The 19883-nt window shown below is 44.5% G+C and overlaps 1 protein-coding gene across 1 annotated transcript in view; it reads right to left on the reverse strand.

Moving 5' to 3' along the window:
- Positions 1-97: 97 nt before the first annotated feature.
- ACO1 (aconitase 1) overlaps positions 98-19883 on the reverse strand; it is a 59219-nt gene continuing 39433 nt past the window's right edge. Inside the window, exons 13-21 of the mRNA XM_019934929.3 lie at positions 17406-17490; positions 16468-16624; positions 14952-15076; positions 12995-13099; positions 12383-12525; positions 9773-9920; positions 5481-5603; positions 2581-2766; positions 98-975 (exon numbers count right to left, since the gene is read on the reverse strand). Coding sequence (XP_019790488.1) covers positions 862-975; positions 2581-2766; positions 5481-5603; positions 9773-9920; positions 12383-12525; positions 12995-13099; positions 14952-15076; positions 16468-16624; positions 17406-17490 — 1186 coding nt within the window. The 3' untranslated portion in view covers positions 98-861. The remainder of the gene's footprint in view (positions 976-2580; positions 2767-5480; positions 5604-9772; positions 9921-12382; positions 12526-12994; positions 13100-14951; positions 15077-16467; positions 16625-17405; positions 17491-19883) is intronic.

Genomic DNA, 19883 nt, shown 5'->3' on the forward strand with positions numbered 1-19883 from the left:
CAGGCTTCAGGATCCTGCAGTCTGAGATCTGCTCTGCTCTACATATCCCAAAACGAGGGGCACACACACAGCAGAATTCAGTATCAAAGTCAAAAAGTTTTCCTTGAAAATAGATTTAATCGTATTCAAATTAGAAATGTTCTGCATCTCTCTTCAAAACCACATCTAAAGTTCTCTCGATACATGAAACATTTTCTGGGGAAAATGTTTGAATATAGTAAAAGAAACCTCCATATTTCTTCAGTGTTGATCTATCAAAAGGTACATAATCAAAAAATTTCAACCTCAGCCATCCACGAGGTGTCTGGATCATTCACTCTGGAGGAAAAGGCGGGGCGAGGGGATCACAGTCATGGCTAGGATTTGAAGTGTGAAAAAGTTCTTCTCTGCCTTGTCAGTTAACTTTGGGACAGTATGCAGAGGCAAAGGACTCTCAAGGGAAAGGTTTCATTGAGCAGAGGGTAACAGAGGAACCAAAAATCAGGCAGGAGACATTTGTGTTCAGCTGAACAGTACAGGCTAAGAGTGAAAAATCAACATATTCTGTGATCAGTAACTGTAAAGGGCTCAGCTCTCCCTTCCTGGCACAACTGACAATCCCACCATTCTAAGCTTCCAAATTCTAGAAAAAGATAAAAAGATTAACAAAAATAGAGCATGTAGAGACTGCTGATTTTGTGTGCAGAGGATGGGCACCGGAACCTTAGGGCACCCTGGGCTGGAAGCGCCCCTGCGTGGAGGGGAGGAGAGGGGAGGGGAAAGGCTGGGGTGGAGAGACTGCCACGCCAGGGCCTGCGGGCTGTAGGCACTGCGCTTCCTCCCCGCTGCGGCCAGGATGCCCATCTCCGAGGAAACCAGGGCCTACTTGGCCATCTTGCGAATCATGTAGTTGAGGATGCCCCCGTTGTGGAAATAAGTGAGCTCCACGTCGGTATCAAACCTCATGACAGCCTGGAAGGTCTTGCCGGTATCCAGCTGGGAGGACGAAGAAGCAGAGAAGAATCGCTGAGGGAGGAAGCGAGCCAGCCCTTTCCAGAGGCATCCTGCCCGGCCTGCCCTCAGGCTACCCCTCCAAGTGTGGTCCACACTCCGGCAGTGCCGGGGACAGGCGCACGCTGGCCCCAGCCCAGACCTGCTGAGCAGTAAGTTGAATTTTATTTAACAAGATCCCCAGTGTACTGATCTACACGGTAAAGCAAGCACTGCAGAGAGTAAGTGATGGAAGTGAGAGACACCTGAGAATTAGAAATAGCCTCTCAGGGCAGTAGCTAGTAGTGGCGTTTGGGATATTTTTTAAACATCCTCCAGGGACTGCCCGAGGATGGAAGTGTCGGCAGTCAGCAGATGTTTCGTTAAGGTTGTCCATTAGGCACTGGCCCAGCTGCTGACCCTGGGACACAGCTCAGCAGCTTAGTCTGTCTGGGCAGCTAGGTCACCCTGGGACCATGGTGCTGGTTCTTCATCCTTACCTCATCCAGGGCACTGTCTTTTTCACCTTTGGGCTAATCAAAGTCGGCCGCTTGGGGGTGAGGCTCAGGACGGGGTGAGTGTGTCTGTTCACAGGTTTATAATAAAAAGGTGTTTTTTGTTTGTTTTTTTGAGATACGCAGGCCTCTCACTGCTGCGGCCTCCCCCGCTGCGGAGCACAGGCCCCGGACGCGCAGGCTCAGTGGCCATGGCTCACGGGCCCAGCCGCTCCGCGGCATGTGGGATCTTCCTGAACTGGGGCACGAACCCACGTCCCCTGCATCGGCAGGCGGACTCTCAACCACTGCACCACCAGGGAAGCCCTAAAAAGGTGTTTTGTTTTGTTTTGTTTTGTTTTTTTGCGGTATGCGGGCCTCTCACTGTTGTGGCCTCTCCCGTTGCGGAGCACAGGATCCGGACGCGCATGCTCAGCGGCCATGGCTCACGGGCCCAGCCGCTCTGTGGCATGTGGGATCTTCCCGAACCGGGGCATGAATCCACGTCCCCTGCATCGGCAGGCGGACTCTCAACCACTGCGCCACCAGGGAAGCCCTAAAAAGGTGTTTTGTTTTGTTTTTTGCGGTATGCGGGCCTCTCACTGTTGTGGCCTCTCCTGTTGCGGAGCACAGCCTCCGGACGCGCAGGCTCAGCGGCCATGGCTCACGGGCCCAGCCGTTCCGCGGCATGTGGGGTCTTCCCGGACCGGGGCACGAACCCGTGTGCCCTGCATCGGCAGGCGGACTCTCAACCACTGCGCCACCAGGGAAGCCCCTAAGAAGGTTTTTAAGGTAATGTGAAAATGCCCTTTCGCTGAGATTTCATCAACGTTCTCTGGGCTGAGATTGGGAGGAACAGGACACAGTGGGGCTGGCAGGTTTGGGAGGAAGGATGGAACTGATAACTCTATGAGTAAACAGAATAAATAATAAACCGACATAGTGTGGCATCACTGTGCTGGCAGGTCAGAAAGGTGCTAGTAGAACTCCTAAGTCTAAAGCATGTCTACTGAAGGATTTATTTTTCCTTCCAAATCCCACTGATTTCCTTCTAACAAGATTGATGATGAACACAGGGCCTTTGAGCTGGGCCTGGCATGGAAAGGCGCCGACTTACCTTGACCTGGACTTTCATTCGTGGTTTGAGGGTTTCTGGAATGCTGATAGTGTATCGTTCCCGCCCTGTGAGTCCTAGGGTGTCTGCATTCTCCCCAGGGAGATACTCGAGGGGGATCACCCCCATCCCGACCAAGTTACTTCGGTGAATACGCTCGTAACTCTCAGCCAGGACAGCTCTGATTCCCTGATGAGCCAACAGAGTAGTGTGGACAGTTTTTCTTTAGTTACACAGACACATTTTACTATGATCTATAACTGGCAATATACAGCAATGATCAATAAACCAGGATACTTGATTACCTAGAATATCCCATCCTCAAATGTTAGTTAACTGTAATATAATAGTAAGATAGCCCTAAAAGGTCTCAATATCTAGGGTACACTTTTAAGATCCCCTGAATCAGGGTTACTCAGGAAGCTTGTTAAAAATGTAGATTCTTGAGTCACAGATGTAGAAAACAAACTTATGGTTACCAAGGGGGAAGGGAGGGCGATAAACTGGGAGATTGGGATTGACATATACACACTACTATATATAAAATAGATAACTAGTAAGAACCTACTGTATAGCACAGGGAACTCTACTCAATATAATGACCTATATGGGAACAGAATCTTAGAAAGAGTTATACATATGTATATGTATAACTGATTAATTTTGCTGTACAGTTGAAACTGACACAACATTGTAAATCTATATTCCAATAAAAATTAATTTAAAAAAATGTAGATTCATGGGTACTACCCCAGGTCTACTGTATCAGAATCTCTAACAGGGAGCATGGGTAGGAGAAGACAGTGATTCTTTTAATTTAGGAGAACCATGGCTATAGAGCAGTAGTTCTCAAACTCTGCTGAATATTAGAATCACTGGGGAGACTTTTAAAAGCCCGATGTCCTGGCCTTTCCCCTTACCAGTTAAACCAGAATCTCTTAGAATGAGATCCAGGCACAGGTGTTTTTTTAAAATATCAAGGTGTTTCCAAATTTAAAAGCAAATTTATAGAGGAAGGGCAGATTCTTTAAGACAGTAGATATTTTGTATGGATTTATGTATATATGTACTGTATACTTATTTTGGGGGAAGTGGTAATCTTTGTAAACACAGGTCATTCACATCTCAAGCTCTGTGTAAAGGGCCTTGCAGCACTGCAGATCACAGCTGCCCTCTCTGCATGAGGACAGCCCGGGGTTGCCTAGTGGCCAAGGCTGGGCAGCTACAGAATGAAGTGTGTACGGCTGTCTCGGCAGACAGAACTTGGAGCAGTTCTGTAGAGAAGTCTAGACGTGTATGGTCAGGCCCCTCAAGATGGCTGTTCTCTTGCTCTTTGTACATCCCCTGCTCGACCAGTCCCTGCTTCACCTCCGCCCTACTCACATGAATGTGCTTGCCCCCTGCCCCTTAAAGTCAGAACGGCCCCACCTGCTAGTTTATTAAAGGGAAACATCTGCCCTAGTGGTGGTGGTTAACCTGAGGGGCTGTGAGGCACAGGCCCCAGCTGCTGGTTTCCCTGGTAACTGATGAGCCAACCTGACATCAATCCCCCCTATAAATGGTAGCCTCCTTCTCCCGCAGGGGAGGGAAGACTTGCTGTGTCCTACTTGCTGTTTGCTGCACACGGTGGGCTGTTGCCCCAGGACCTTGCTTCCGATGTGTAAGAGCCCCCCTCTATTAAACCACTAATGTCTCTGTCGCTGTATCCGGGCTCCTTCTTTGGTCTTGTGGCTGGTGCAGCCCAGCGAGCCTCTAGAGAGCCCTTCGGTGCCAGGTCTCTTCTTATTTCCCCAGATCTCACTGTCCCCACCTGACTGCTCCCTGTAGCGCCCAGCTCCCTTCCTAAAATCCTTTCTTCTGTAATTTCTTAGGTTCTTTTCAGCAGTTTCTAGAAAAGGCAGGCCTTTAACAAATTACCAACTAATAAGAACATCTCCCCCCCCACCCACTGCAAACTGATTGCCTAAAAAAAAAAAAAATAGGTGTGATGTTCAAAGACATTTTTCAGAAGCCTGGGAGTCTGGAGGGCTGCGTGCCAGACAGCCATTTTTTTTTTACTGTACTTGTGGATATCAACTTACTTACCATCTGCCAAGTGCATTGATTTGCTCGAGCCATCGTTATTTAAATTGATACCAGCTAAGCTATTCTACCCTATCCTGAGGATTAAAGTCAGTCACCAGGAGTGTGCCCTGCTTTCAGGGCAAGCAAATGCTCAAGAGGTAAAAGGTCCTGCGTGGCCCCTCCCATAGGGACACCTGACGCAGGTCAAGCCCTGAAATGGCTGAAGGTTCCAAAGAGCTGACTGTCTACATACAGAGAGGGCTTCCTTTTCTATTGAGCCTGTATGCAGACTTTTCACAGGCAGTGATAAGCAACTGTTAAAATGTGCATTCCCCGAGCTTATCCAAAGCTCAGGCTCCTTACTTTTTCCCTTCTGTGAACCTGACGATACAGTAGCAGTAGCTTATTCCTCACATTCACCTGGGACAAGAGCCTTGAATAAACTTCAGGTGTTAACCTCTGAGAACGTTATGACAACCATGAAACCTTCCCCATTAAAAAAAAAAAAAAGGCACATACTACACACTTCTGGATGGATAAACTTCGGGACCCTCCCCCCAGCTGTTCTGTAGACACCCCCAAAGATCCACAGCTCCCAGGATAGCAATGTTTGATCTAAGGGAAGCCGGTGAACTCTAGATTACCCTTCACTCAGTGAAGTAAATCCTGATCTACCAAGAAGCAGGAGATGAGTAAACATTCCCTGCTTTCCCGAGCTTGCTTTGCTCTTCTACATCTTGCAAAGTAAAGCAAAGCATTTTATTTCTGGCCTCCCTCCCAGCTTCCCTTCCGGTTCAGAGGGGCAGCTGCCTGCGGGGATGTCTCTGCATCCTACTCACCAGTAGGAAAGGGCCCTTGGCCGCCCAGTCTCGGGAGCTGCCTGAGCCGTACTCTTTGCCGGCCAGAACTATCAGGGGAAGGCCCGCCTGCTGGTACCGCTCAGAGGCATCGAACACGTCAAGCTGAGGAAGAGAAGAGGAAGGTTTTACAGACACAGTAAAGGCACAGAGTGTGGACACGGGGCAGTGAGTCCTGGTGGGACATGCAGGGGCAGAAGTGCCTGTAGTCGGCCAAGCCAACGTAAAGTCAATGGAACACTCAACCAGTCAGTTGCCTGGTCTACAAATTTCCAGTTAACTCCATCTACGTACCTCTGTCAAATTGAATTTTATACTGTTAAGTGAAATGCCCAATTGTCCTAGTTTTAGAAAAACATTCAAATCCTAGGGCATCAGGGGAAAAATAGGAAATTAGATCAGTTTTTTTTTTAACTCTTCCATTGATTAAAATATTTTACAGCTAAAGCAGAGAATCCCACCTAAACCTGGGTTTTGACTGAGTACCAGAAACTCAGTGATGGTCAGTTGTGAAGGGTAGCCAAACAGAAAGAAGGTCACGTGTTCAGAAATTACATAAAATGCAAACTCTTATTTGTCACCCTTCTACATGGAGGTCAAGGTAGAGACAGTAGAAACACTGATGGAAGCACCAATCAATAAAGGACAGGAAAGGATTAATGGACCTTTTAGTATATATGAGAAACATCTTACACAAATAGATTCATTTGTTTCTCACAGGAACTCTGAATATTCTGCTGAGCTGAGACTTCACAAAGAGATGATATCATTGCTGGTGAGTAATAAAACATTGTTTTCTCCTGGCTACTTAAGTCAGAAAATAAGACCTGTCCTAAAGAAGGAGTATTTGATTTGAAAGGAGCTCTAGAAAGGTGTCTAATCAAATTCTCAAGTAGGCTTTCACAAATTACTATTGCGGTGAAAGGATGGAGACAGTGGTTGATGTCACACGGCATCGCCTAAACCTGGGTAGGATTCTGTATGTCTTTAGCTGGATAGAGCTCATGAATATAGAAACTGTTTAAAAACAAACAAACAAACAAACAAAAAACCAGTGAAAGCCTGCTCTAGCCAAATAGCCTGGATCCTTTCAAAGACCAGAAAGAAACAACCTACCTGATATTTTCAGAGGTATCTATTAGTAGCTTTGTATATTAAGACTGTGGGAGTGTGTGTTTTTTAAAGTGCTTTCAAAACTATCGCAAAGCTGACAATCCCGTGGCAAAGCAGGTCTTGGAACCCAAGGTGAGTGGGACTAAGCAGGTCTAGAATTGCAAGCTCCTGGCTTTTCTCATACATGAGCCAAACTGAGAGTAGCAAGCAGCTTATAAAGCATCAGCTCCTGTACTCTCCCGCTCTTCCGAAGAAAACATAAAATTTAGTGGTTTCTTCTGTTATTGTGCCTCTGTATCCCTAAGTATTTAATCAGCCAGTTCTTCATTTCTCCTTTTTTATTGTTAATTTCCTACTTTGATGATTTAGTTCTTTTAACCACCGCGCTCCTTCCCCTCCCCCACCCCTACTCTCCGCGGCCTTCTAATATCATTGTCATACATTTTGATTATGTAAATGCCACTTATAGCTGAGCCATATAATATACTCTGATTTCCTTTTCTTGGCAATTAAAAAAATTTTTTTCCACTGGGATAAAATTTTTGCATGTGTGCTCACCTATTTCTGTGTCCCTACCTGTTAATTAATTCCCAAATGCACTGCCTAAAGTATCAATACAAGTCTTCTCTAAAGACATTCAAATCTATCAGGCAATCTAATTTAAAAATCTTTTTCATGGGGTGTCACTCTTGGAACCCAACATTCCTGTGTGGACTGATGGCTCTCTGAGGACATGGTGCATTCCTGTTCTTTCCCCAACATCCTGTTGATTCCCTGTATTTCTTTTTCTTGGATCCTACATCTTCCTCTTTTTTTGGTTTATTACCTCGTTTTGGTGTAATACATTTACTAAGTAGCTTCTTGAGACTGGGACTGAGGGTATTTTTAAAGTTTTTGAATAGCTGAATGTGTTATTACTTTAATCTCACTTGGCTGGAAGTATGAGGGACACAGATTTTAGGGTCCCAATAACTTTCCTCAGTCTGTTTCTTGGGCTGCTGTGAGCGCGTCTGATCCCCAGGACAATGCACATAAGCTGTTTTTCCCTCTCTGAAGTTTCTAGATCTCCTTACCTCTGCTGTTCGTGCCGCGCAGCTTGTGGGATCTTAGTTCCCCAACCAGGGATCGAGCCCAGGCCCTCAAGCCGTGAAATCGTGGAGTCCTAACCACAGGACCGCCAGGGAATTCCCAACTTTGCTGTCTTAATTTCATAATGATGTCACTTGGAGTGGGTCTTCTTTAATCATGTGGCTGGGCACTCAGTGGACCTTTGAACCTGGAATCTCAGATTTTGCAGTTGAGGAATTTTCTTGTGTTAATTCTCTAATAATTTCCTCTCAGATCTTGTCTGTTCTTTTTAGCATCTCTATTCAATCAGATGTTGGCCCTCCTCGGTTCAGTCTTTAATTTTCTTACATTTTCTAATTTCCCCTTTGTCTTTCTATATTCTGGAAGATATTCTCAACTAATCAACTTTTCCTGTGAAATTTTAGGGGCTTTTTTTTTTTTTAAGGAGCTCTTTCTTGTCTTCTGATTACTTTACAGCAACAGAAAATCATCTCTTATCACTGAGGAGACAGTTGTTTTCCTTAGTTTTCTTCTACTCTTTCCATTATCTGTTGTCCTTTATATTCCTCTGTTCTTTGTCTGTCTTCCAAGTTCAAGGCCTGACTCAAATGTCTCTTCATCTCTCAATCTGTTTCCTTATTTAAGCTGAGGCACTAAGCAACTGACTAGGAGTTCTGTGCAATGGCAGGGCTGTAAATGAGGGAGATTCACTGTGACAGTATCCTGGAGGCCTCCAAAGTCTGTAACTGCAAGTCCTTCCCCTTCATCTCTCGGGGATTTTACCATTTATTTGTATCTTTTTCACTTAATAGTTTATCATCCCTGCTATTCACTGAACAAATATCTCCTGGGCACTGACTTTGTGCTGGATCCAGGTGATCAGAGTATCTATGATGAATTTGCTTTACAAACATAGAACCAGTTACAAGTGAGGCAGTGTGTTTGGTGGTAAAGAGCGTTGACTTCGGACAGAGCCTGACTCCATGGGTTTTAATCTCAGCTCCTCAGACTTGTGAATTTAGGGAGTTACATGAGCTCTCTAGGCTCCACTTGCCAACTTAAAACAAGGAGAATTATGGTACCTTCCTCAAAGGGTTGTTATGAGGATTGAACAAGTCAGTATATGCAAAGAGCTTAGAACAGCACCTGGGATGGAGTAAGTTCCACAGACGTATTTGGCCGTTATCATTTTAAAATAATTTGTGAGGGTTATTTCTTAAATAGCTTAACCAGTTTTCATGCGGTTTCACAGCATTCACTGGGAAGGGAATTGACCCTGAGGACCTGCTGCTGTGCCAGATGCTATGCTAGGTGTTTTACGTGTCATTCCATTCCAGGTTAAGCCTCAGAGCCTTAAAAAGTAGATATTATTTCTACATCTCAAGTAAGAAAAATGAGGCTCAGAGAGGGAGACAACTTGCTGAGGGCTCCACAGCTGATATGAGGTGGAGCTGGGACTTGAACCCAGGCTTGTCTGACTTAAAGTGCAGGCTTCCCCACCTCTCATATGCCTGCCATCTGTGAACGGACAATTCCAGCTGTAATATGCCAACTCCAAATGGTTCCCATTAGGACCCTAGCAGGCCTGCACAATCCCGTACATTCCTTCTTTTCCTAGTGATATGGTAAATTAATTAAATGCTATTAAAGTTATATTGGGTTGGCCAAAAAGTTCATTCGGGTTTTTCCATACGAGGCCACCGGAAACCCAAACGAACTTTTTGGCCAGTCCAATAAAATAGCACTTCTTCATAAATATCCTCCACCTTAACCTGGAATTTCCCCTTCAAGTACTCTGAGCTGACGAAATCTCACTCAGAGGTTTTTAAGCTCAACTCCTAGGAGACTAGACTTAGTTAAAGCATGAAGCAGAATCTCTAAGCAGGAAAAGCTTTCCCAGTTTAAAGGGCCTCTCCATCAAGGATGAACTCTAATATACATGGACACCTGGCAAGAGGGACTGTACAAAGCAAGAGGTAGGATGAGCTGTGAAATAAAAAGAAGACCAAAAGGAAAGTGATGGTGCCAACGTCCAACCACCCAGAGCCTGAGAAATTCTGGCTTCTTAATGAAGTAGAAGACACAATACTCACAATTTCGCCAGTAGGCAGGTGGATAGTCTGTGGTGCCTGCTTGTTCAAGAATTTGTTTAATAAGCGGATATTGGCAAATGTCCCCCGCGCCATGATGGCGTCGTTACCTCGGCGGGAGCCGTAGGAGTTGAATTCTCGTGGAGTCAAGCTGATAACGAAAGCAGGAGGGGAACTGGTTTAGTGAACTGAGAGAAGATTAAACTTGGCTTACCCTGAGAAAAGAGAAAACCCACAAACCTAGGTGTTTCTCTAAGTCTGCTAAGTATTGTTCTCCAAGGCAGAAAAACTGTTCCCATGGCTTCAACTGAGGGCAGAGTGAGAGGTGGCAGGTGGGATTGTGAATCAGTATGCTCCCAGCAGCAACCTACAGTCTTATAAATCTGAGTAGAGCAATCGGGAGGGACTTTAATAGGAGTATTTATTTTACTGATTCAGTAGGGTAGCCTATAAAGCTTCACAAAAGGTAAAATACTAAAAATGGGTAAAAAAAAAAACAAAGGAAGCAAAGGGAATACTCAGGGTAGGCCAGTCAGGTAGAGCCAAGAATGGGGACACATAAAATACCTTCTATAAACTAAACAGAAGTAGGTTCAAATTTGTCCCTGAGTTACCAGGAGCTCAGTGCAATGAAAAGACACATAACTGGCGACATGACTTAGAATTTTCATAAGATCAAAATCAGGGCAGTGCCAAAGAGGCAGACAGGAATAGCTATCGGTGGTCTTAAAATCAAAGAAAAATCTTGTCTGTGGGTCCCAATGAAAGGACACTTTGCAAAATGAGTAACAACATCTTAAAATGAACATGGTGACCAGTTCACTGGGCTGTTTCTTATAATGCTAGGAAGCGTGTGGTTAATGATTTATTAGTTAGATCTAATTTGAAGATTGAGAGTCTATGAATGGGCTTCAGGAGTAGGTGAGTGTGGCTATGAACCCCTGAAATTATGTCCAAAATGTGCATGTGCATTTTTATGAGAAGGTATATCTCCTTTCATTCAATTCTCTAGAGTATCAATAATCACCAATCTAAAAAGGTGTTGGTCACTGATCATTTTCTAGTTTCTTCCTCCAGCCTCAATCTTGTGTTTCTCTAGTTCCTCTGTTTGTTCTTAGAAGCCTTTTCTCCCATTCATTCACTCAACAACTTTTTATTGAGCACCAACTATGTGCCAGGAGCTGTTGTGGGTGAACAATGAACAAAACAAATTAAGATCTCTGCCTTTGCAGGGCTTACATTCTAGAAGCTGGAGACAAAGAAATTTTTTTAAAGAGCATCCTACGCACGTGTTCCTAGATTGTGGTTAATACCTCAGAAAAAAGAAAAGGTAGACCAGGGCAAGGAGAACAGGAGTATGGTGGGAGTGAACTCATGGAGGAAGACTTGAACTTGGTGAGAGAGTTAGCTAAGAGGGTATCTTGGGGAAGGGCATCCAAGAGGAAAAAACAGCCAGCTCAACCAAAGGCTCTCAGGCAGAAGGGTACTTGGCCTTGCTTGGAACATTCAATGAACAAGGTGGTGGGCAATGTGTCCCGAGCAGTGTGGGTGAGTGGAAGAGCAGGGACTCACTGACTCATCTTGAATATCACCTGCCCTTTTCTACTTGCTGATGGACTTGTGTCTCCCACTCAAAGCAGAATCATATCCCTTTAAAATCTCACAATATGTATCTGTGTATAGGCAGTTCCCATACATTTTGAAAAGTAGTTGCCCTGCGTTGAAGAAAAATCTTGACACAGACCCACTGTGCATCATCTCCTCTAGATGTGGGCTATCTTCTTAAACTTACAACACTCACATTTCTGGGGAATATGAAATATTCTTGGTCTGAATGAATAGACTGTCCCATAGGGTGCACTAGGAAAAGGCAGAGATGAGTGAGCAGGATAGAAAGGGAAATTCATGAAGAAAATGGGTTAGTCACTAGGCAAGTGAGATGAGGGGCAAGGCAGCTATCCTTTCCTACTGGGAAAAAAAAAGTGTTGAATTTCGTTCCTCAAATTGGCTCTGGGCCCCATCCCTGAAGAAGCTGATTCAGGAGGTGGGGACGGGAACCAGGAACTTTTAAATCCCCAGACGACTCTCATGAAAGTCCCATTTGGGACCGACATTGATTGATAGTGGTATATTAAATAATAGTGGATAATACTGTGAAAATCGGTATGTGACTGAAGGATTGCTGAATGGATGCGTAAACTGCAAATCCTTGAAGTGGATCTCTGTAAAGAATATGTCTCTCAACCAGGAAATATCAATGCATTTCCAGTTCTAGCCCTGTCGAGTGCTTCAAGTGTAACCAGACTCTGCCACAGGTGAAGAGCAGAGCCTTGTACTTTAACAGTCAGCCAAGCTGGGGGCTGGGATGACAGCTGAGTCTAATGAGTACACCTGCTCAGAAAGAAGGTCCTCATCCCTGCTGGGGTTCACGTGCTGATGGATCCTCCCAGGGAAGCTTCGAAGCAGCAAACAGAAAGACCAATTGGTTTTCAAGCCCCAGGGTTCTGTGAAAAACTGAAGTGTGACTCCAAGGAGACCTCATGAAAAGAGAACTGCTGGCCTCACTCTCTCCATTTCTGCCTTCAGGCCTTCCTCCCCTTATTCATTACTTACCCTCTGTTAGTTAAGTAGCGAGCAGCAGGGCTATTTCTTGCAATATTTCCAGCCGGAGAGATGTGGTCCGTTGTTACTGAATCTCCCAAATTTAACAGCACATAGGCGTCCACTATAGATTTAGGGGGCCGCAGATCCAAAGTCTACCAAAGAACACAGTAAGTCAGTGTTTGCCCAGGTTTTCTCCAACACGTCACCAGGGGAACCCCAACAGTAGCGGTCCATGGACCTGAACCAGATGACAGCCCTATATCAGCGCATAGAAAATTCTAGTTTTATTGGTTTTTTCAGGGGTGTTTAGAAAGGTGAGGTGAATTTATGCAAAATATTCATATCTCACTCTTGAAGGGAGGTGAAGTATTGGCACTGTCCCCTCAAAAGCAACAGGGATGCTGCTGCAAACGACATTCTCTTTCTCCACATCCAGAGAAGGCCTCAGATGCTAAGGACAGCAGGAGTCCTCCCCGTCCCACCCAGGGCAGTGCAGACTCCTTGATCATCAGTTTCAGAGAAGATTTCCCTTGTTTTTATGGATATAAGGTTTAAATATGGATTTTGCAAGGCAAGAAACTTTTTGAAGAACTCGTTTTGTTAAAAAGTAAAAAGTCCTACCAGGTCTTCAAAGAATGGTGGTGACTTAATGTATGTAGATTTGGGATTCCAGTAATATAGCTTATCTGATGGGGCTGCTAAGGCATTCCAGCTCTCATTCACAGTCTTGGGGAAAAAAGAAAAAAGGAAAGGCAGATCTAATCACAGTCCATCCTAAGGAAAATTTAACATGCAAACACAAACATATATTCAAGCTAAGAGCACAGTGAAAACCATTCTTATTCTAAATGGTCACACAACAGAGTTCCTCTATACTAAGACAACACCATGCTAAGTAATTTAAAAATACATGTGCTCTGTGATAGGCAGCTTCTGGAATGGCCCCCACGGACCTGCCTTCTAGGATTCACACCCCTAAGTGATCCCCTCCTGCTGAGTAGGGGCTGGGCCTAGTGACTCACCTCCAGGATTAGGTTATAAAGAGACTCTGCCTTCTGTCACTTTCACCCTCTTACCCTCGCTTGCTTGCTTACTTGCTCTGATGGAGGCCAGCTACCATTCTGTGAAGAGCAGGTGAAGCGACCCACTAGTAAGGCACTGAGGGCAGCCTCTAGCTGACAGTCAGTGAGGAGCTGAGGCCTTTACCCACAGCACGTGAGGTCCTTTATCCTGCCAACAACCACATGAGTGGTCTTAGAAATGGATCTTCCCCCAGTTGAGTCTTCAGATGAGACTGCAGCCCCAGATGACACCTTGACTGGGGCCTTGTGAAGGGACACACACCCTGTTAAGCCGCACCTCCATTTCTGACCCATGGAAACTGTGAGATAAAAAAATGCTTGCAGGCTTCCCTGGTGGCACAGTGGTTGAGAGTCCGCCTGCTGAGGCAGGGGACACGGGTTCGTGCCCCGGTCCGGGAAGATCCCACATGCCGCGGAGCGGCTGGGCCTGTGAGCCATGGCCGCTGAGCCTGCGCGTCGGGAGCCTGTGCTCCACAACAGGAGAGGCCACAACAGTGAGAGGCCCCCGTACCACAAAAAAACAAAAACAAAAAAAGTTGCTGTTTTAACTCACTAAGTTTGGGGGTAATTTGTTGCAGAGCAATAGATAACTAATACATATACTTATAATTTATGAAATAATCCAGATTGTACCCCAGGGGAAATTAGGTATGCTCTGAAGATTCTGGGAAGTAGACCTCCAGGTCATAAGGACATTAGCTAGTAAAAGACAGCTGCTATGCATTCAAATTGGCTTGAATTAGCTCTACATGTCCATTGACTCAGACTTTGGAGGAATACATTTAACCCAATATCTACCAAACTCCCTTGTACCATTTCCCAATGAGCAGCTTGTGGGATTCACAGTGCATGAATATGACCCCCGTGTGACTCTGCTCCCCAGTCTTCCCTCTTGTTTCATTCAAACCACCAGCCCCAGGCTGAAGCCCTTGGGTCAGCCTATCACAGAGACTAGGGAAAGTGGTAACATCCAAGGGGCTCAGAAAATGATGCTGAGCCCCATACATTTTCCCTGTATTTGTAAAATGCACACCGAGTTTTTTTTTTTTATTTCGGTAGTTTGATAGGGTGGTGTTTCCTACTGAGTGGCTTTTATTTTTATTATTATTTTTTAAGCATGCAAATACATCTGAGAGGTGCATTCAACCATTTGATGCCTCAGTGACACACTACAGTGACATCAGGGGGTCCTCAACCATAGTTGATGCACGCCCCAGGCTGCCTGAGGAAGGGGGGAGCTGTGGAGAGCTGGCCAGGAACCACACACAGCTGAGGCCTTTCCTCCTGAGGCTGCCGCTCACTTGTCCAACTCTGGGAACATCTGGGGAGTGTGGGGTCCAGAAAAACGTGAGTCTTAGGAGAAAAATGATGGGTAACCACTTCCCCAATCATCTGAAGAAATGTTACTTTGTATAGCTGACACCGCCACTGGCCTCAAGGGTGGCAGAGATGATGCATAAGAGCAGCTTTCCCTCACAGCTGGGCTGGGACCTCACCTCTATTTTCTGATAGACCTCCTTAAACATCCCAGGGATGACATACTGACGCTCCACTGCCTGGATCTCATCTCTGGTTGGCCAGATATCTCTCAGAAATACCTGTTGTCCCTTTGCATTTACCCCTGGGGAAAAAAATGTTTATTAGTGAGAAAAACATCTCATACCCCATTTTCATCGCCACGTACAGTCAGTCAAGTCTCGTTCAGGGTAGTTACGTTCTGTAAAGCCTACGTGCACACTCAGAGAATACTCAGTCACTGCCCCCAGGGGACACACAGGTTAGGCTCCCAAGAGCCTCCATCCACAACACTGTCGTCAACCGATCAAGACATAACCCTGTTTTATGCGTGTTTCTGTTTCATGACACCTTACTTCATACATACTGTTGATGCATTCACACTGAACTCGCAAGCCTGTCTAACACGAGGCTCGTCACAGCCTTCTTGGGCTTAGGAACGCTACACAGCACTTTAGCACTACTCTTGGTGGTCATTTTAAACAGTGAAATCACCAATAAAAAGCACAAAAATGTGAAAAACATGGTGCTAAACAGAGCTCGAACAGGACACTTGTTTGCAGTATAAGACCTGCAATAAAAAGGCAGAATGGGGCTTCCCTGGTGGCGCAGTGGTTGAGAGTCCACCTGCCGATGAAGGGGGCACGGGTTCGTGCCCCAGTCCGGGAAGATCCCACATGCCGCGGAGCGGCTAGGCCCGTGAGCCATGGCCACTGAGCCTGTGCGTCCGGAGCCTGTGCTCCACAATGGGAGAGGCCACAACAGTGAGAGGCCTGCGTACAGCAAAAAAAAAAAAAAGGCAGAATGTTGCCTTGTTCGACCTCAGCTGAGAGCAGGCACAGTGAGGGACTCAAGGTTTTCACACCTGCACCCCTCCCCGCCCCCACCCCGTGCACATCTGTGAGTGACCATGGGAGAGTGATGAGCATTGATTTTGGGGTTAAAATCCATTTTAATGAGTAGTCAAATTTGCAAATATGGAATCCATATATAATGAGGATAAACTGTATGTCTAAAGCTATGATTTCCTGAAAGTAAATTCCAGGGCACCATTTTCATATTATCTAATCTGCTTATTAGCATAGGTTGAGGAGGGTACAGCAAAGAGACCAGAGGAAAGGAAGCAAAGCATCCTGTCCCCAGAATTTCAAGAAGCTGTACTATGTGGATGTGTTCCTACAGAGGAGACATTAAAACAGTGCCTATCATTAGATTAAAGTGGGAGCTGGAAAGGAAGGGACTGGAGAAGAAGCCAGAATGGCAAGATCTCCACTACTTTGGGTATTTCTTTCCCTTTTGTCGTCCCTCCCCCTTTAGTAAATTCTTGTTTAACTATTTCAGTTATGTCTTAGCTGTGTATTGGGGCATAAAGAAAAGACTCCTCCTCTGATCTCTGGAGGGTCTAGCCTTCATTATTTATTAAGGAAAGCAATAACTTCTCCCAGTAATGTTTTCAGATACATTGGAAAAACTGTAACCCCCCAGAAAAGATCTTACCCAGTGGTTCTTTCTCAAAGTCAATCCGGATGGTCCCGGCAATTGCATACGCTATTACTAAAGGCGGAGAGGCTAAATAGTTGGCCCGGGTATTGGGGTGGACTCGCCCTTCAAAATTCCTGTTCCCAGACAGTACTCCAACAGCAACAAGGTCCCCCTGTGTGAGGCAAGGGGAAAAGCAGGTCGCAAAGAGAAGAGAATGCCTAGGCTCCATTTGTCAAAGTTTTCCCTTTAAGCTTCCCCTTCACCTGGTCCTCTTCCTGGGAAGAAGAGCACACAGGGTGACCCTATGGGAGACACTCTGGGTCAAAAGCAGCTGAGAGACACGTTCAGTGGTTTCTGCTCATGAGAAAATAGCAGGTTGGTCAGGAGGCGGCATCCTGGTTATTTTGCTGCTGGGGCCTGAGAACAGGCGGGGAAGACTGCAAGTTGAAAGCTAAAGGAAGCCACACTGACTGATAGGGATTCTATAATTAATGCAAAGCAAACCAAATAGTATTTCTCAACGCTACAGAATTTATGGGCCAAAAATCAAGCCAATGCAATTTAGTTTACATTCATTTGTCTGACTTGGAACCAGTTTTCAGACAACAGGAACAAATGATTTTGGTGCCTTCTGCAGTCAAAACCATGTTTAGGGAGCACACGTGTGCCAAGTGCTGCACTATGTCCTTCGTGTCCACTATCACCTTAATGCTCACAACTCTATGAAACAGGTGCTATTATTGTCTCCAGTTACAGTTGTGAAAACTGAGGCACAGAGGTTAATTAACTTGCTCAAAGGTATACAGTTAGTAAGTTTCGCTCAACTCCGAAGACCGTACTCTTAACCACATCCCATACTTCCCTGGACCTTCTTAAAATTACCAGCCTTTTGATCACACATCATATGAAACATGACAACAGCTCTTAAGACCCACAAATTCCTCTGTAATCACCTGCGTGATGGCTTCTACCACAGCTTCAGGTAAGGGCCCACTGTTGCCAATGCAGGTCATGCAGCCATAGCCCACCACATCAAACCTAGGTGCAAGAGAGAAGCACAGGATGGAGAATGACTCTCAGTGGGCTCACCTGTTGGTTACAGTTCCTGGAGACCACTGACTTAAGTAAGTTTAGTACAGGGCTGTCTCTATAAAGCTTTCATTCTTGGGAACATTTTGATCTACTGTTCATCCATTCTAAATCATTCAATTAAGAGTCCTTTTTATAATTTACCTTTTTAAAAAACTGAAGTATAGTTGATTTATAATATTATGTTAAGGTGTACAACAAGGTGATTGTCATATATAAACACACACATATTTTTTCAGATTATTTTGCACTAGAGGTTATTACAAGACATTGAATAGTGTCCCCTATGTTATACAGTAAATCCTTGTTGTTTATCTTTTTTTTTTTTTTTTTTTTGGCCACGCCACGCAGCATGCGGGATCTTAGTTCCCCAACCAGGGATCAAACCCACACCCCCTGCAGTGGAAGCCCGAAGTCTTAACCACTGGACTGCCAGGTAAGTCCCATATCTATTTCATATATAGTAGTGTGTATCTGTTAACCCCATACTCCTAATCCCACCTCTCCCCACAATCCCTGCTTTCCCCTTTAGTAACCATAAGTCTGTTTTCTATGTCTGTGAGTCTGTTTCTGTTTCGTAAATAGATTCATTTGTATTATTTTTTTTAGAGTCCACATACAAGTGGTAATATATAATATTTGTCTTTCTCTGTCTGACTCACTTCACTTGTACGATATTCTCAAGGTCTATCCATGTTGCTTCAAATGGCAATATTTCATTCTTTTTTATGGCTGACAAGTATTCTATTGTGTATATGTATCTTTAGCCATTCATCTGTTGATGGACACTTAGGCTGTTTCAATGTCTCAGCTATTATAAATAGTGCTGGTATGAACATGGGGGTGCATGTATCTTTTCAAATTAGAGTTTCTGTCTTTTCTGGATATATTCCACTGACTGCTGGATCATATGGTAGCTCTAGTTTTAGTTTTTTAAGGAAGCTCCGTACTGTTTTCCATAGTGGTTATACCAATTTACATTTCCACCAACAGTGTAGGAGGGTTCCCTTTTCTCCACACCCTCTCCAGCATTTATTATTTGTAGACTTTTTGATGATGGCCATTCTGACTGGTGTGAAGTGATACCTCATTGTAGTTTTGATTTGCATTTCTCTAAAAGTTAGTGATGTTGAGCATCTTTTCCTGTGCCTGTTGGCCATCTGTATGTCTTCTTTGGAAAAATGTCTATTCAGGTCTTCTGCCCATCTTTTGATTGGGTTGTTGGTTGGTTTGTTTTTGATATTGAGATCTATGAGCTGTTTGTATATTTTGGAAATTAATCCCCTGTCAGTCGCATCATTTGCAAATATTTTGTCCCATTCGGTAACTTGTCTTTTCGTTTTGTTTATGGTTTCCTTTGCTGTGCAAAAACTTTTAAGTTCGATTAGGTCCTATTTGTTTATTTTTGCTTTTATTTATTTTGCCTTGGGATATTGCTACAATTTATGTCAGAATGTTTTGCCTATGTTCTCTTCTAGGAGTTTTATGGTGTCATGTCTTACATTCAGATATTTAAACCATTTTGAGTTTAGTTTTGAATACGGTGTGAGACAATATTCTAATTTTATTGATTTACATGAGGCTGTCCAGCTTCCCAACATCACTTGCTAAAGAGACTCTTTTCTGCATTGCATATTCTTACCTTCTTTGTTGAAGATTAATGACCATAGCTGTATGGGTTATTTTTGGTCTTTCTATTCTGTTCCATATAATTTACTTTTATAAGTAATTTACTTTTTAAATTTATAAGAAAATTATAAGGAGTCTATCTGAATGATCTGGAATTTTTAAAAGTTGAAATCAGATATGCCATTTGATGTCTTTATTCACTACTCTTATTATATAATCCCAAGGACTTCTGACTTTTATGAGGCACATGACAAAAATCTATGTCATCCAAATTAGCAATAGTGGATTAATTAGAGAAACTGTATCTGGCAACAAATAACTAATTGACTTCAAGGAATCAGAACATTTTCAGGCATGGGAAATAATTATTTTCATACCAAAGGGCAGATTCAGTTGCAGAGCCAACACTAGCCCATAGCACACCTTCATACAACTGAGAAAAGACGCCCCCTGCCCCAGGAGTGCAGCGCTACAGCAGAGCACAGGCTTGATATCAGCCCCTGCTCTCTTCACAGACACCCTTGTCTGATGAACAACCAGTACAACTGTACAGGAGGGCCCTGCTCTGTCGGAATGTGAGGGTTTGTCTGTTTACCATCTGACAGAAGACTACGCAATTAGACACCATCAGATAAGCTTACATCCATTACAAGGTGACTTAGCAAAATACCTGTGGAATACAATAAAACAAAAGCAATGGTGCAAGAGATTTC

This window comes from Tursiops truncatus, chromosome 6 (assembly GCF_011762595.2).
Source record: "Tursiops truncatus isolate mTurTru1 chromosome 6, mTurTru1.mat.Y, whole genome shotgun sequence".
Lineage (NCBI taxonomy): Eukaryota > Metazoa > Chordata > Mammalia > Artiodactyla > Delphinidae > Tursiops > Tursiops truncatus.